This window comes from Anomaloglossus baeobatrachus, chromosome 4 (assembly GCF_048569485.1).
Source record: "Anomaloglossus baeobatrachus isolate aAnoBae1 chromosome 4, aAnoBae1.hap1, whole genome shotgun sequence".
Classification (NCBI taxonomy): Eukaryota; Metazoa; Chordata; class Amphibia; order Anura; family Aromobatidae; genus Anomaloglossus; species Anomaloglossus baeobatrachus.
Genome location: NC_134356.1, coordinates 613,904,545 through 613,922,649, shown reverse-complemented (window position 1 = coordinate 613,922,649; position 18,105 = coordinate 613,904,545). Strand labels below are relative to the sequence as shown.

The following is an 18,105-nucleotide window of genomic DNA, read 5'->3' as shown; positions in this document are numbered from 1 at the left end:
TCGTGACGCACATCCGGCCTCGTTAGCGATGTCGTTGCGTGTGACACCTACGAGCGATCGAAAAAACTCACAAAATTGTGCAAAATCGTTAATCGTTGCCATGCTCCCCTATTCCCAATTATTGTTGCTGCTGCAGGTACGATGTTGTTCGTCGTTCCTGCGGCAGCACACATCGCTATGTGTGACACCGCAGGAACGAGGAAACTCACCTTACCTGCGGCCGCCAGCAATGAGGAAGGAAGGAGGTGGGTGGGATGTTCATCCCGCTCATCTCCGCCCCTCCGTTTCGATTGTGAGCCCGCTTAGTGACGTCGCTGTGACGCCGAACAAACCGTCCCCTTAGAAAGGAGGCGGTTTGCCGGCAACAGCGACGTCGCTAGGCAGGTAAGTACGTGTGACGGGTGTAAGCGATGTTGTTCGGCTGTGCGCCACGGGTAGCGATTTGCCCGTGAAGCACAACTGACGGTGGCGGGTACGCACGCTAGCGATATCGATAGCGATATCGCAGCGTGTAAAGCGGCCTTTAGTCATATATCTCACCACATCTGGGGTTAAAGGTGTATTATCAATAGCAGAGATTTTCAACTTAATTTTAGCAATGACAAACCAGGGTCTTTGGAATCAACAAAATCAGCTCCAGAAACACAATTTTCAGTACAGTATTTTCATTGACGTAGCAAGCATTCTTTACTCTCCAATTCCTATACGCTACAGGGTCAGGATCATCATACAGGAGTACAAGCATCTATTGTGGAGAATTCTGTAGCATTGAGAGGTAGGACAAAGCCAGAGAGTCACTTTACAGCAAGGATATGAGTCTTAGGGTACCTTCACACTTTAGCGATGCAGCAGCGATCCGACCAGCGATCTGACCTGGTCAGGATCGCTGCTGCATCGCTACATGGTCGCTGCTGAGCTGTCAAACAGGCAGATCTCACCAGCGACCAGTGACTAGCCCCCCACAGCGATGTGTGCTTATCAGCGGGAGAGCAGCAATAAAAAAACGAACCAGGGCTGTGTGTAACGAGCAGCGATCTCACAGCAGGGGCCAGATCGCTGCTCAGTGTCACACACAGCGAGATCGCTAATGAGGTCACTGCTGCATCACAAAAACCGTGACTCAGCAGCGATCTCAGTAGCGATCTCGCTGTGTGTGAAGCACCCCTTACTACCTGGCTCTCAAAATCAGAAGATAATGAGCTTTGTGTTAAGGACAGATAAACATTTTCCCTAAAGGTAAAAAAAAAATGAAAAATGAAAAGTATATGAAGATAACATTGTGAATTCAGGAACCCGTCACAGGTCTCATACCGACCTCATACAGACATTCTGTAAAGCCTGTCAGAAACCGTTGGCTCAAAAAGGCTACCTTGGACAGACTTGATGCCAGTCACTATGTCTGGAAGATCCCAGAGGAACCTCGACCTTCTCCTTCTAAATATGTTGCTAATTCAGGCTAAATTACATATCTTGCATCTGTACATCTGCAAGGACTTTGTATGTTTCTGTACCTTTCCTCCAGATATTCTGATTTCCATCCTCACTCTAATCACATACTGATAAGGAATGTAGATTGTGAGCCCCAATGGGGACAGTAATAATGAGTAAAATAAAATAAATAAATTTACCTCTGCACAAGCAGTGACAGGTCTGTGACCGTGACGCCATCCCCCCTGACGCGCGTTTCGGCGCCGCCTTCTTCAGGGTGTGTTTAGACCTTTGTGTTCGTTTTTTTCTCCTTTGGTCTTGTGTGCTCACCCGAATAGTCTCATTGTACTCTTAACCCCTGCACTCATGTTTATATTTAGCATTTGCTTAATATATTTAACATAACTATACTGTGTGTCAGTTCGGGTTTATTGTTTTTCTTGAACATACGGTATGTGTGACACTGCTCTAAGATGAAATAGCAAAAACCTGCTGACAGATTCCCTTTAAATGATGTTGTCAATCACTGACATCGGTATTTAAATTATTCCAGTGTAGGTGCGCACGCCGACTCCCATTGGCCTCCTGCTGGGTGCTTGCTGAAAGCCAATGTCTCTGCCATCTTGGCACTCCTCTAAAGCTTAGCTGAAATGTACACTATCTACTGCAATACTGTTTTATTTTATGCACGTTTGGTATTGCCATAATTGTACAGACCTGGACATTCATGTTAACAGGTAATTTTTATCATACAATAAACAATGTAAAAACAATTTTTTAAAAAATGGTGAAATTGCATTTTTTTTCAACATTTCATCTACTTGAAATTTGTTTCTTGTCTTTCCAGTATATTTTATGGTAAAATGAATGCTGTGACTCAAAACTACAACTCATATAGCAAAAAAAAACAAACAAGTCCTCACACAGGTATGTCAATAGAAACATAGAAATGTTTTAATTTTTGGAAAAAGGAAAAAAATTAGAGCGCACATAACAAAAAATTGCTTTCTCCTGAAGGGGTCATTAACCCTAGAAGCGCAACCATAGAAATCTACCATAGATAACAAGTGACCTAGCAGGCCTGCGAGGCCCCAGGGATGCGTTCTAGGGTTAAGGGTGTTTTATCATATACCGTATATACTCGAGTATAAGCCGTGTTTTTCAGCCCATTTTTTATGCTGAAAACGTCCTCCTCGGCTTATACTTGACTGAGGGTCCCACAAACAATTATTCTCACCTGTCCTCCGTTCCCGTGGTGTCCTCTTACCTGTTTCTTGCGGACCGCAGGCACATAGACCCCTCGGTGATCATGGCCACTGTTGTCGTCAGCGCTTTATTTTACTTGAATGATTTCCAGCGCTGCAAAGCATTCAACTAAAGTAAAGCGCTGACAACATTGCGGGAACGGAAGATAGGTGAGAATAATTTGTGTGTGTGTGTGTGTGTGTGTGTGTGTGTATGTGAACAATGGCATAATAGGGGACAAGAAGGGAGCCGGAATGAGGACATTATTAAAGGATGGGGCACATTACTAGAGGGCTCATTACAGGAGACAATATGGGCATATTACTACAGGGGACAAGATGGGCACATTACTACAGGAGACAATATGGGCACATTACTATCAGTAGTTGCTGCATTTCCCACCCTAGGCTTGTACCCAAGTATTTTATGTTATTTTATTACCAAGTTTTTTATGGTAAAATTAGATGCCTTGGCTTATACTCGGATTGGCTTACACTCGAGTATATATGGTAAATAAATTGTTAGCTCAAGCAAGGTTTCCAAATGCAAGGTTGGGCAATAGCTGGGTGAACATTTCCAGCCCCTGAAGACCTGGTAAAGCTCTGAGACCAGTTGATCATTTTAAAGAAAGTGGAGCCCTGATTCCATGCAATTCACAAACGGGCAAAAATCTTCCAGAGTGACAGACAACTAGGCCAGCTATCATTTGCACTGCTCTCTGCTCCAGCTATTAGGGCGTCCCTCATTCATTAATAAGCTGAAGGCTCTATATAAAGGACCTGCATATATTATATTAAACCAGACTACTTGTCACATCTCCACAAGAGTTTGCGGCTATGATTTGTGCTCCGGCCACAAGACGCCGCAGCATTCCCACGGTGGGTGGTGGCGGGGATAGAGGCAGAGTCAGTACCAGTGGCTCTAGTAGGCGCAGTCTTCGCCCATCCACAAAGCTTGGTAGGCCTGGGACTGGCTAACTGTGGTACTGTGTGTCTTCCAGGTGAAGTTATAAGCTTCCTGCTCCAGCCAATTGGAAGGCTCCACACCCTTCTTATACGTTCAGTGGTCTGCTGCAGATATATTCTAGTTATTACTGCTTGTCTCTGGTTCACACCCTGCTCTGTATATTTGTTCCCTATGTTTTGACCTCTGCCTTCTCTCTGACGACTCTCCTGCCTGCTGTTTTTGTACTTCGCTGCCATCTCCAGCTTTGACCTTAGCCGGATTTCCTGACTAAGATCTTGACTGACGGTTTTGTCCCTTTTTGTACCTCCTGGTTTGACCCTGACTGATGACTACTTTTCTTGGGATTGAAGCCTTCCAAAGGCAGTGATCTCCTGGACCCTGTAGTAATTCCAGATCCCTGTAAAGGGGTTAAAGGGTTTTGGAGTTGTCAGGATCCTGCTGTGTGGGTGGCTAGCCTCTAGTCTGTCCGTGACAGCTATTCTGAGACTGTGGTCCCAGGAAGACGTTACAGTACTCCTTTAAGGGCTCTTCTCCACTTGCGTTAAAAATCTCACAGCGATACTCGGTTACAAATGTGAGTCAAGTGTCCAGCGTGTTGTCTGCGTATGGTGTTTTTTTTTTCTCACATAGCGTCTGTATGACATGCGGACATAATGCGAGTGCTATGTGAGTGTTTATGCAAGCAGCGTAGGACTGGCTACTGGAGGAATCTCCAGTAATACCAGGCCTGGCCACGATTACCTGCACTGAACTCCGGAGCTGTCACCTGAGATCAAGAGTTCAGCCCGGTCTGTTTACAGCTGTGCTGACCTGAACAGCAATCACCGGGGAATCAATCACTCAGCGCTCGCTGTTCAGTCCAGGCTGATCTCTGGAGCTCAGGTGTGAGCTCCGGAGTTCAGTGCATGTAACCGCGGCCAGGCCTGGTATTACTGAAGATTCTTCTGGTAGCCAGTCTGACGCTGTATGCAAGTGTCAAGGATCCGTGTGACATGCTTATGCCATCTGTATGACATGCGCATGCCACCCATATTCTGATTTTTTTCTCGCTCCCATAGGCTTGCATGGGTGTGCGAGAGCTGAGACTCGGTGCAAATCGCAGCATGCTGCGATTTCACCGAGAGCACGAGTCGTATCTTATAAAATTAAGCTAGTGGACAATGCCCCATAGCCTAACATTGGTGCGAGTGCGATCCTTTTATTTATCGGATCGCACTCACACATGGAAATCGCAAGTGAAGAAGAGCCCTAAGATGCTGAAATGGAGGATCTCCAGCTAGCAGGGACCAAATATGCAATGCATACAGCAGCCTCTATGGACCAGTTGCATAGACTGAACTTACCTGATTAATTCCAGCAGAAATTGCGTCACACATCGCAGACACAGTAGCAAGTCCAACTGTACTTCCTTCAAAGTCAACATTCCTTAAAGAAAAAGACAAAATATCTGGGAAATGCGCAATATAATTTCATAAAACAGTATGGTATATTCACCACATAGATCAAGTCATTGAAAAATATGTAGTCAGCGGGAAACCAGGCATCATGACTATCCAGGCATCATGCTGGAGGCTTACGTGATAAACTGGGCATTGTCATGAGGCTTCCTGGGCAGCAAGTTCTGAATCCTCCAGGTTTGGAATCTTTGCAGCAGCACATTGTAATCGGAAACCACCTGTATCTGATCGCTAGAGTCCCAGATTTCAATCCCAATGAGGGCAACAAAAATATTGATGCTTTTATAAATCTGTGTATGGAAGAAGAAAGGAGACTATATTACAACAGCAATGGCGATGGCATTATTCTAGAATTCCAAGTGTATATACCAGTGGCCTTACGGTATTTATGAAGTTCACCACCTTAATCAGACGCTCTTTAACAACTTCTTTATCGTTGTCATATTTTTTGTACTGGAAGATAAAAAGTTATTGAGATGTGATCACCAGTTAGAAAAATAAGTATCTGTCATATGGTTCAGTAAGGGTATGTGCGCACGTTGCGTTCTGCGCAGTGCAGAAAAGAACGCACCCTCTGGCAGACTGGACACTGCGTTCGTAAAAAAAAAAATGCATTCAAAACGCATGCATTTTAGATGCATTTTGCCTGCGTTTTGAATGCGTTTTGCATGCATTTTTGACAGTGCGGTCCCACGGCAATTCAGCTCTGCTACATGCCCGATGACAGCAGACACAGACAGAGTCGCGCGATGAGAATGAACTCGGATGAACTTCACTCGACTTCATTGTCATCCCGCGCACCCTGATTAGCGGTCACCCATGAAGGACTCACCGGTGACCACAAATCCCCTGAGTGACTGAAGTGAGCAGCGCGATCAGCGATGCCGTCACTCAGGTAACCTGAGTGACGGCACCGCTGATCACTTCAGTCACTCTGGCGACTCACTGTCACAGTTGTGGGATCCAGCGGTGGCCGCGGATAACCTGAGTGACGCCATCGCCGATCGCGCGGCTCACTTCAGTTGCTGCGTGGAGCTGACAGAGAGCGGTCGTGGTCTGTGGCCGCTCTTGTCAGCTTCATGTAGCAGGGCTGAAAGGGCCGTGGTGGGACCTCGTGTGAATTACATCAGACCTGGAGGGGTATTTGGGGATTAATAAAGTGGTAAAAGAGGGTGTTTTTTTGTCTTTTATTCCAAATAAAGGATTTTTTGGATGTGTGTGTTTATTTTCTTTAACTTAGAGGTTAATCATGGAAGGTATCTCGGGGAGACGTCTGCCATGATTAACCTAGGACTTAGTGGCAGCTATGGGCTGCCATTAACTCCTTATTACCTTGATTGCCACCGCACCAGGGCAATTCGGGATGAGCCGTGTAGAGTCCCGGGACTGTCGCATATAATGGATGCGGCAATTCTGGGCGGCTGCTGGCTGATATCGTTAGGCTGGGGGGCTCCCCATAACGTGGAGCTCCCCATCCTGAGAATACCAGCCTTCAGCCTTGTGGCTTTACCTTGGCTGGTATCAAAATTGGGGGGGGACCGCACGACATTTTTTGTTAACTTTTTATTTATTTTACTGCACGATATAGACCCGCCCACCGGCGGATGTGATTGGTTGCAGTGAGACAGCTGTCACTCAGCGTGGGGTCGTGTCTGACTGCAACCAATCATAGGTGCCGGTGGGCGGGGAAAGCAGTGAATACGAGATGGAATAATGAGCGGCCGGCATTTTCAAAAGTGGAAAAGCCGACCGCTGTGCAGCGCCGCGCCCTTGATCGGTGATCGGTGAGTATGAAAGAGAGAAGGGGGGGAGAGGGACAGACAGAGCGACCAACTGACAGAGAAAGAGACCGACCGACAGACAGAGAGAGGTTGACTGACATCGACAGACAGAGAAAGACTGAAAGACTTTCATTTTGTCTAAAAAGCATGCGGAACGCAACAAAAATGCAGTCCAAGTGCATTTTGGTTGCGTTTTGACCCACATTATTGCTTTCAATGGGTGGAGAACGCAGCTACAATGCCCAAAAGAAGTGACATGCTGCTTTTTTTTTCCACAGCGATTTTTGGCATCCAAAACGCTGCATTTAAAAACACAGCGTGCGCATTGAATTTTCGGACTTCTCATAGACTTTTTTGGGGAAGCAGGACTCATGCAATTTGGCACTGAAACGCTGCAGTTCAAAACGCAGCGTTAACGGGGAAAAAAACGCAATGTGCGCACATACCCTAACATCTACATCAACACATCTAGGGCAAGTAACGGGGGCATACCCAGAATGGGTGGCACAATAACAAGAGCAGTTGAATCTCTGCTCAGCATCCGGAGCATCTCAGCTACTGATTTGGTCCCTACGGGGAGCTCCAAAGATGTCGGGAAGAGAATTGCCAGTGCAGAAGAGGGCCAAGTTAGCAACTGAGGCACCCTGAATGAAGGGAAGAGAGTTGGTCTTGGTATGGTCGCTAGGAAGAACCTAACGAAACGCCGAACAAACGTAGTTTAAGTATTTTTGTTCCTCTCTAGAAGTCAGCTATGCAGTCTGCTTCTCTGGGTGCTGTTCTGCTGGGGAACCTTGGGTCAAGGCATTCAATTATATGTGACATTTACCACCTACCCAAACAATAAGAACCCCCGTTTATGACAGCGTTAGTACCTGATCGCATCCCCCTCTTTCAGCAGGATAATACCTCTGCCGCAATGCAAAAATTGTTTAGGATTGGCTTGAGGAACATGACAAAATGTTGAAACTGGTGGCTTATCTCCAAATTTTCCATATCTCAATTTGATTGAGGATCTGTGAAATTTTCAGGAAAAAAAAGTCTGAACCATGGAGGTCACACCTTTTCTTCATGCTAAAGACCACAGGACTCTTCAGGGGTCTTGTGGAGTCCACGCCTCTTTGGGTCAGAGCTGTTTTAGAAACCAATTCAATATTAAGAATTTTGTTTTAATGTGATGGCAGACTGGCGAAAACATACCATATAGTGATGGCAAAGAGGTCCCATTTTTTAAAGTTATGGCATGGTGAGAGGTTGACTTCTGGAACCCTCACTAATCCTGAGAATGAAGAGACCTCTGTGATTAATAACTATGTAATCTTATATTGTTGAAGCTGTGAAATTAAGGGGAACTTCTCACATAGCGAGATCGCTGCTGAGTCACGGTTTTTGTGACGTACCAGTGACCTCATTAGTGATCTCGCTGTGTGTGACACTGAGCAGCGACCTGGCCCCTGCTGTGAAATCGCTGATCATTACACACAGTGCTGGTTCATTTTTTGGTCATTGCTCTCCCACTGTGAAGCACACATCGCTGTGTTTGACAGCGAGAGAGCAACGATCTGAATGAGCAGGGAGCCGGCGTCTGGAAGCTGTGGACGCTGGTAACCAAGGTACACATCGGGTAACTAAGCGAAGCACTTTGCTTGGTTACCTGATATTTACCTTGGTTACTAGCGTATGCCGCTCTCAGGCTGCCAGTGCCGGCTCCCTGCTGTGAAATCGCTGATCATTACACACAGTGCTGGTTCATTTTTTGGTCATTGCTCTCCCACTGTGAAGCACACATCGCTGTGTTTGACAGCGAGAGAGCAACGATCTGAATGAGCAGGGAGCCGGCGTCTGGAAGCTGTGGACGCTGGTAACCAAGGTACACATCGGGTAACTAAGCGAAGCACTTTGCTTGGTTACCTGATATTTACCTTGGTTACTAGCGTATGCCGCTCTCAGGCTGCCAGTGCCGGCTCCCTGCTCCCTGCACACGTAGCCAGAGAACACATCGGGTAACTAAGCGAAGCGCTTTGCTTAGTAACCCGATGTGTACCCTGGCTACGAGTGCAGGGAGCCAGCGCTAAGCGGTTTTGCACAGGTAACCAGGGTAAATATCGGGTAACCAAGCAAAGCATTTTGCTTAGTTACCCGATATTTACCTTGGTTACCAAGCGCAGCATCGTTTCCACGAGTCGCTGCGGGCTGGTGGCTGGACACTGGTCACTGGTGAGAACTGCCTGATTGACAGCTCACCAGCGACCATGTAGCGACGCACCAGCGATACTGACCAGGCCATATCGTGGTCGGAATCGCTGGTACGTCGTTTAGTGAGACGGTACCCTGAATGTATTCAAAGCATCTAGCTTTATTGCCTCGTTATTGTCTATCTCTACAGAGTTCGTTTGAGGAGGTCCTCATTATCTCTAGTAAAGGCATTCTTTGCAGTATTAACACTAGAACTACTGAGGTAGTCATTTTGACTACTTTGCACCATGTATTTCTATATAGGTGTCACGAGTCCAGTATTTCTAGTGTTAAACGAAATCTGTCAGCAGATTTTTGCTAAAACATCTGAGAGCAGCATAATATAGGGGCAGAGACCCTGATTCCAGCGGTGTCACTTACTGAGCTGTTTGCTGTCATTTTGAAAAAAAAATCACAGATTTCTCTGCTGCAGATCTAGCAGTTCTCTGAAAGTTTAGCTTTGTATAACCCCGACCACACCATTGATTGAAAGATTTCTGCCAATGTACAGTGTACACAGAAAGCTGAAAATCAGTGGTGGGGGCGGAGTTATAATGAGCTCATGAATATAGAGGACTAGATGGTAGCAGGTTTACTTGTCCGCAAGTAATAATCTCCTGCTAATAAAGCAGTAATTTTATCAAAACTACACTAACCAGCCCAATAAGTGACACATCGCTGGAATCAGGATCTTTGCCCCTATGTTATGCTGCTCTCAGATTAGGAAGCAAAAATCTAGTGACAGATTCTCTTTAACAGAAACGACATATGATGTACAATCTTCAACTATTGGTTGTACATAATAAAATATAGACCTGTTGTCCTATAGTATATGACTGTGGAAGTCAAACATATTATCTGCTTGTTTAGACCACTAGCCGGATGTGTGTAGTTTCTACTAGGGTATCGCTATAGGCTTCGTGGGGTAATTTTCCCAGAGATCCAGTTATTTTCTCCTTGAGGGAATTGTGTATGGGCATGGGGGGTATCCTGTACCTATATTATCTCCCACGATGAGTAAATGCCCAATATCTGCTATAATACAGTATACAATACCTTTTCAGGGATTCCCTTTGAGAACTGTCTATACTCAGGGTATACATTACATATAACATCCCACTTACCATACTCAGATCAGCCACCAGGAACAATTCAATGTACTTTTTTGCTTCCCACATATTTTTTTTCTGAAATAAACAGGATCATGTAATATTTCAGCAACGGTAGAAAAACAAAATACAAAATCAACTTACTTATTTTTCAGTAATTTACGGGACCTGTCACCAATATGTCTCCAGAACAGTGGGCATGTTGACTAAGCCATAGCAATGGTGAAACACATTTGTATCTCTACCTTCGTGTGACCGGCTGAGCAGATGGAGGACTCTTCTCTGAGACGGCTGGCAGGCTAAGCTGGATGCACCGAGGGAAAGATATCCAGTAGATCTCATTCTTAAGGCCCCGTTACACACAACGACGTATCTAACGATATATATCGCCAGGGTCACGGATCCCGTGACGCACATCCGGCATAGTTAGTGACGTCGTTGTGTGTGACACCAACGAACGGCCGTTAACGATGGAAAATACTCACCAAATCGTCCATCGTTGACACGTCGTTCATTTTCAAAAAATCGTTGGTTGTTGAGGACGCAGGTTGTTCGTCGTTCCCGAGGCAGCACACATCGCTACGCGTGACACCCCGGGAACGACGAACTACAGCTTACCTGCGGCCGCCGGCAATGAGGAAGGAAGGAGGTGGGCGGGATGTAAGGGCCGCTCATCTCCGCCCCTCCGCTTCTATTGGGCGGCCGCTTAGTGACGCTGCTGTGACGCTGCACGAACCGCCCCCTTAGAAAGGAGGCGGTTCACCGGCCACAGCGACATCGCTAGGCAGGTAAGTCCATGTGACGGCTCCTAACAATATTGTACGCCACAGGCAGCGATTTGCCCGTGACGCACAAACGACGGGGGCGGGTACGCTCGCTAGCGATATCGCTGCGTGTAAAGCCTCCTTTAGATCTACTAAGAACAAAAAAATGGGTTTCCAGCATTAGTAGAGCTCAGAGGACCTGTTCACTTCTCGGCTTGTGAGACAGGACATCATTGAATGATGTCCTGTCCATCAGTCACCTGACCACGCAGCTAATCAGTGGCCTCAAAGAAGAGTTGAATGATTAAATGGGTTATTATCACTTCATGTCTGGAGATGTGCCACTGAATTGGACCAGTGACAATTTGAAGGAGTAATTAACAGGTTAATTAAGGAAGCCCTTCAGGGTTTTTTGCAAGCACCGTATAATAATTACTATCAATATTCTAGCTATGTAACTTATTTACTCCACCTTGGTTAGAACTATACATTTTCATCCTTCCTTAAAGGAAGGTCCAATTCAGCTGTATACTTCACATAGGAAACAATGAGACTCTGCTGTATAGACCACATAGGATACGCAGACTGCTATATACATCATAGAATACACTGAGACTTCTGTATATACATCACATAAGATATATTGAGATTCTGCTGTATACATCACATAGGTTACCCTTAAACTCTGCTGTATACAACCACATTAAATACACTGAGACTGCTGTATACATCCCATAGGATACACTGAGAATACCGTATACATCACATAGGATACACTGGGACTCTGCTGTATACATCACCTAAAATACACTGAGACTGCTATACACATCTCATAGGATACAAAAACTGCTATATACATCACATGGGATACTGTATACTGAAACTGCTGTGTATAGACATCACATAAGATACAGTTAGGTCCAGAAATATTTGGACAGTGACACAATTTTCGCGAGTTGGGCTCTGCATGCCACCACATTGGATTTGAAATGAAACCTCTACAACAGAATTCAAGTGCAGATTGTAACGTTTAATTTGAAGGTTTGAACAAAAATATCTGATAGAAATTGTAGGAATTGTACACATTTCTTGACAAACACTCCACATTTTAGGAGGTCAAAAGTAATTGGACAAATAAACCAAACCCAAACAAAATATTTTTATTTTCAATATTTTGTTGCGAATCCTTTGGAGGCAATCACTGCCTTAAGTCTGGAACCCATGGACATCACCAAACGCTGGGTTTCCTCCTTCTTAATGCTTTGCCAGGCCTTTACAGCCGCAGCCTTCAGGTCTTGCTTGTTTGTGGGTCTTTCCGTCTTAAGTCTGGATTTGAGCAAGTGAAATGCATGCTCAATTGGGTTAAGATCTGGTGATTGACTTGGCCATTGCAGAATGTTCCACTTTTTTGCACTCATGAACTCCTGGGTAGCTTTGGCTGTATGCTTGGGGTCATTGTCCATCTGTACTATGAAGCGCCGTCCGATCAACTTTGCGGCATTTGGCTGAATCTGGGCTGAAAGTATATCCCGGTACACTTCAGAATTCATCCGGCTACTCTTGTCTGCTGTTATGTCATCAATAAACACAAGTGACCCAGTGCCATTGAAAGCCATGCATGCCCATGCCATCACGTTGCCTCCACCATGTTTTACAGAGGATGTGGTGTGCCTTGGATCATGTGCCGTTCCCTTTCTTCTCCAAACCTTTTTCTTTCCATCATTCTGGTACAGGTTGATCTTGGTCTCATCTGTCCATAGAATACTTTTCCAGAACTGAGCTGGCTTCATGAGGTGTTTTTCAGCAAATTTAACTCTGGCCTGTCTATTTTTGGAATTGATGAATGGTTTGCATCTAGATGTGAACCCTTTGTATTTACTTTCATGGAGTCTTCTCTTTACTGTTGACTTAGAGACAGATACACCTACTTCACTGAGAGTGTTCTGGACTTCAGTTGATGTTGTGAACGAGTTCTTCTTCACCAAAGAAAGTATGCGGCGATCATCCACCACTGTTGTCATCCGTGGACGCCCAGGCCTTTTTGAGATCCCAAGCTCACCAGTCAATTCCTTTTTTCTCAGAATGTACCCGACTGTTGATTTTGCTACTCCAAGCATGTCTGCTATCTCTCTGATGGATTTTTTTTTTTTTCAGCCTCAGGATGTTCTGCTTCACCTCAATTGAGAGTTCCTTAGACCGCATGTTGTCTGGTCACAGCAACAGCTTCCAAATGCAAAACCACACACCTGTAATCAACCCCAGACCTTTTAACTACTTCATTGATTACAGGTTAACGAGGGAGACGCCTTCTGAGTTAATTGCAGCCCTTAGAGTCCCTTGTCCAATTACTTTTGGTCCCTTGAAAAAGAGGAGGCTATGCATTACAGAGCTATGATTCCTAAACCCTTTCTCCGAGTTGGATGTGAAAACTCTCATATTGCAGCTGGGAGTGTGCACTTTCAGCCCATATTATATATATAATTGTATTTCTGAACATGTTTTTGTAAACAGCTAAAATAACAAAACTTGTGTCACTGTCCAAATATTTCTGGACCTAACTGTATATTGAGACTCTGCTGTATACATCACCTAGGATACACTGAGACTCTGCTGTTTACATCACATAGAATACTCTGAGACTATTGTATACATCCCATAGGATACACTGAGACTGCTGTATACATAAAGGATACACTGAGACTCTGCTGTTTATATCACATAGGATAATCTGAGACTCCGCTATATACATCACATAGGAGACACTGAGCTTCAGTGGATACATTATCCTTTGTGATGCATACCACACAGTATCAATGTATCCTATGTGAAGTTTACAGCAGTCTCAGTGTATCCTATGTGATCTCTAGTCAGCAGTCTCGGTGCATGCTATGTTATGTATATAGAGGAACCTCAGTGTATCCTATGTGATGTGTGCAACAATTTCAATGTATCCTATGATCCTATGCTATAACAGGGTCTCAGTATACATCACTTAAAATATGCTAATACTCTGCTATATACACATCATATAGAGCATGCTGAGACCCTGCTGTATACATAATTTAGGAAAGCACAACTGAATATTTGTATTTGGGTCTAGCCTGCTCTGCTTGTCTTTCTGCTCCATATGCTGCTTTTCTGGTCCTCGCTGATCAACATACTGTCTGGCAAGACCCGTTCTGTATCATCACTGCTAGCCATGCTGCTCACCCGACCTACAGCTTAGATATTTTATATAATCTTCCTTGTACTAGGCATAATATACCGTATCTTACGTACAATTTTCAGCCCCATGTAAGGTGGATCTGTCAGGTCTGTGAGGGCAGCACAGGACAGGAGAGGAGATGATGCATATTCTTTTCTATGATTTTATTTGGATTCTCATGTAACAAGCCGTGTAACTTTTGTCACTCATAGGGAAAACATGTTAAAAATTCTATAAAAAATATAAGAGACTAAGCAAATAATATCACCTCATCAGCTGAAGCCCGGAATGATATAAAGGACGGTGGTCTCTGCTTTGTAGCGTTGTCGCTGACACCACAGCCTGTCCTGAGCCCTTCCATTTGCTCATATATTGCATGCTCCCCACTATCTGTGAACTTCAGGGGTTCGATGAAAAACCTCTGCTCCTGTGTCTGGATAAGCCCACTGTGAAATGATGAACATGGAAAATCACTTAAACATGCTTGCTTCAGGTTATTAGAGGTTACATAGGTACATTATATCTACAGCAGCTTTTATGGCCTCCTAATCTAAATCCTTAGGCATTAATACGGGGTATTCCCCCCTTGTGCAGTTACAACTGGAAGACGTTCTCCAAGATTTTGGAGGTGTCTGTAGGAATTTGTGTGCACTTGTAAGGGGGTCAAGGCTATGCCCACCCCTGCAGGAGTAGCCGACACACTGGCTTAATGTGTCCCGATGTACTGTGTTCGTGTAAATGGCCACCAGGTGACAATGTGGCTTAGGTCCTGGCACCTGGGTGGGCAGTCAAGGAGTTAAAAGGGTGGTTCACCCATATTTTTTATTGTCCAGATCAATATTATATTGAGAAACAATGTTTCTCTCAAATACCTTGTGTTGGCAATAGCTCTCTGAATCTACTGGCCCTCACGGAGACCTGGATTCAGGATTCGGACACTGCTTCCCCTGCTGCTATTTCTCATGGTGGATTACACTTTTCCCATTCACCAAGACCTGAGAATAGACATGGTGGTGGAGTGGGCATACTCCTGTCCCCACAGTGCACCTTCCAGGTCATCCCCCCAGCTCCATCACTCTCATTTCCCTCTTTCGAGGTCCACACTATCAGGCTCTTCCATCCCCTTCCCCTCAGAGTAGCGGTCATATACCGTCCCCCAGGCTCACCCACCCAGTTCCTTGACCACTTTTCAGCCTGGCTGCCGCACTTCATGTCCTCAGAACTACCAACCCTTATCCTAGGAGACTTTAACATCCCCTTGAACACCCCAACCTCCCCATCTGCATCCTAGCTTCTATCTCTCACCACCTCCTTTGGCCTCTCACAGCTCTCATCCTCTGAGACACATGAAGATGGTAACACCCTTGACCTGGTCTTTGTCCGCCTCTGCTCAATCTCTCACTTTGATAACTCACCTCTTCCCCTCTCTGACCACAACATCCTCTCCTTCAAGCTCACAAACCCTTGCCCACCCCAGCACACTCCCACCTATCACACATTCAGAAACCTACAAGCCATTGACTCTCAAACACTTTCAGACTCTCTACACTCTTCACTGTCCCCTATCTCCTCACTTTCCTGTCCTGATCTGAGTGCGTGATTGTAGTGCCTTACAGCCAGAAGCACCCTAGACCAAGTAGCGCCCCTCTCCTTCAGAGAGACCAAACACAGGGTAAAACAGCCCTGGCTCACAACGCAAATTCGATTTCTCCAGCGATGCTCTAGGAGTGCCGAACGCCTATGGAGGAAAACCCGCACACCAGAAAACTTCATCCACTACAAGTTCATGTTAAGAACCTACAACTCTGCCCTTTACCTCGCCAAACAGACCTACTTCACCACCCTGATCTCCTCACTCTCCAACAATTCAAAAAAGCTCTTTGACACCTCTCACTCCCTTCTCAGTCCCAAAATCCAGACCCCTATCACAAACCTTCATGCTAATGATCTGGCCTCGTATTTCACTGAGAAAATAGAAAACATCCGCAAGAGATCAGCGTTGTGAATCCCATCCCTCCCCACATCCCATCCAGCTCACTGTCCACATTTGACCCAGTCACAGAGGAGGAAGTCTCCAGGCTCCTCTCTTCTTCTCGTCCTACCACTTGCCCTACTGATCCCTTCCCCTCACACCTTCTCCAGTCCCTCTCTCCGGTTGTCACTACTCACCTAACTAAAATCTTCAATCTCTCTCTCGCCTCTCGTATCTTCCCCTGCTCCCTCAAACACTCTATCATTACTCCATTATTAAAAAAAACCTTCTCTTGATCCGTCCTGCACAAGCAACTACAGACCAGTCTCCAATCTCCCCTTCATTTCCAAACTCTTGGAGCGCCTGGTCTACTCTCACCTCACCCACTACCTCTCCTTTCACTCTCTTCTAGATCCTTTACAATCTGGCTTTCGCCCTTTACACTCAACAGAAACTGCCCTTGTTAAAGTGACCAATGACCTACTGACAGCAAAACGTTACGGTGACCACTCTCTGCTTATTCTTCTTGACCTCTCTGCCGCCTTCGACACTGTTGACCACCATCTCCTTCTCTCTATGCTCCATTCTACAGGCCTAAAGGACACCGCTCTCTCCTGGCTTTCTTCCTATCTTTCTGGCTGCTCTTTCAGTGTATCATTTGCTGGCTCCACATCTGCTCCTCTTCCACTCACTGTTGGGGTCCCTCAAGGTTCAGTCCTTGGCCCTCTTCTTTTCTCCCTCTACACTGCCCCAATTAGACAGACTATCAGTAGATTTGGCTTCCAGCACCATCTTTATGCTGATGACACACAACTATACACCTCATCCCGTGACCTTACCCCCACTGTACTACAGAACACCAGTGACTGTCTGACTGAAGTTTGCAGCATCATGTCTGCTCTCTATCTAAAACTTAACCTTTCCAAAACTGAACTTCTTCTATTTCCTCCGTCTTCTAACCTCCGTAAACCCAACGTCTCCCTCTCCGTGTGCAGCACCACAATAACTCCTAGGCAGCAGGCTCGCTGTCTGGGTGTTATACTTGACACCGATCTCTCCTTCACTTCCTATATACAATCTCTTGCCCGCTCCAGTCACTTGCACCTCAAGAACATCTCTAGAATCCGCCCCTTTCTTACAATGGAAACGACCAAAACCCTCACTGTGGCCCTGATTCACTCCCGCCTCGACTACTGTAACTCCCTATTAATCTCTCTTAATCGCTCTATTAATTAGTCTCCCCCTAACTAGACTCTCTCCTTTACAGTCCATCCTCAATGCAGCAGCCAGGGTCACCTACCTGGCTAACCGCTACTCGGATGCCTCCTCTCTGTGCCAGTCATTGCACTGGCTGCCTATATATCAAAGGATCCAATTCAAATTGCTTGTTCTTACCCACAAAGCCCTCCACAGTGCGGCTCCCCCCTACATCACCACCCTCCTCTCTGTCTATCATCCTACCCATTCTCTACACTCTGCAAATGACTTTCGACTAACATCCACACTAATCCTAACCTCCCACTCCCGGATTCAAGACTTCTCCCGAGCTGCACCAACCCTCTGGAACGCTCTACCCCAAGAAGCTAGGATGAATCACAACTTACTCAGCTTTAGATGCTCCCTAAAAACGCATCTTTTTAGGGTGGCCTATCACACTTCCTAGCCGAACTGAATTTGCATAACTCCACATCAAACTCCACTGCGCCCAAATGCATCTCAAGATTCTGGCCAAGTGGTTAAGGCATCCCTTATCTATCCCCCATTTCGGGATTGTCATTGTAAATAAGCACTTGCACCTGGTTTCCACCCCCCATCTCATTGTAGATTGTAAGCTCTCACGAGCAGGGTTGTCTCTTTTTTTTTCCTTACTCTGATCATTGTATTTTCTATAACTGTCATTTGTTTGTATAAGACATCCTGAATTGTAAAGCGCTGCGGAATATGTT

At 45.6% G+C, this 18,105-nt stretch overlaps 1 protein-coding gene across 2 annotated transcripts in view; it reads right to left on the bottom strand.

Moving 5' to 3' along the window:
- Positions 1 to 18,105, bottom strand: part of LOC142301898 (disintegrin and metalloproteinase domain-containing protein 28-like) — a 179,805-nt gene that overhangs the window by 123,568 nt on the left and 38,132 nt on the right. For both annotated transcript variants that reach the window (XM_075342937.1, XM_075342939.1), the window contains exons 7-11: positions 14,456 to 14,633; positions 10,234 to 10,296; positions 5,478 to 5,549; positions 5,217 to 5,386; positions 4,983 to 5,064 (exon numbers count right to left, since the gene is read on the bottom strand). In XM_075342937.1, coding sequence (XP_075199052.1) covers positions 4,983 to 5,064; positions 5,217 to 5,386; positions 5,478 to 5,549; positions 10,234 to 10,296; positions 14,456 to 14,633 — 565 coding nt within the window. The remainder of the gene's footprint in view (positions 1 to 4,982; positions 5,065 to 5,216; positions 5,387 to 5,477; positions 5,550 to 10,233; positions 10,297 to 14,455; positions 14,634 to 18,105) is intronic.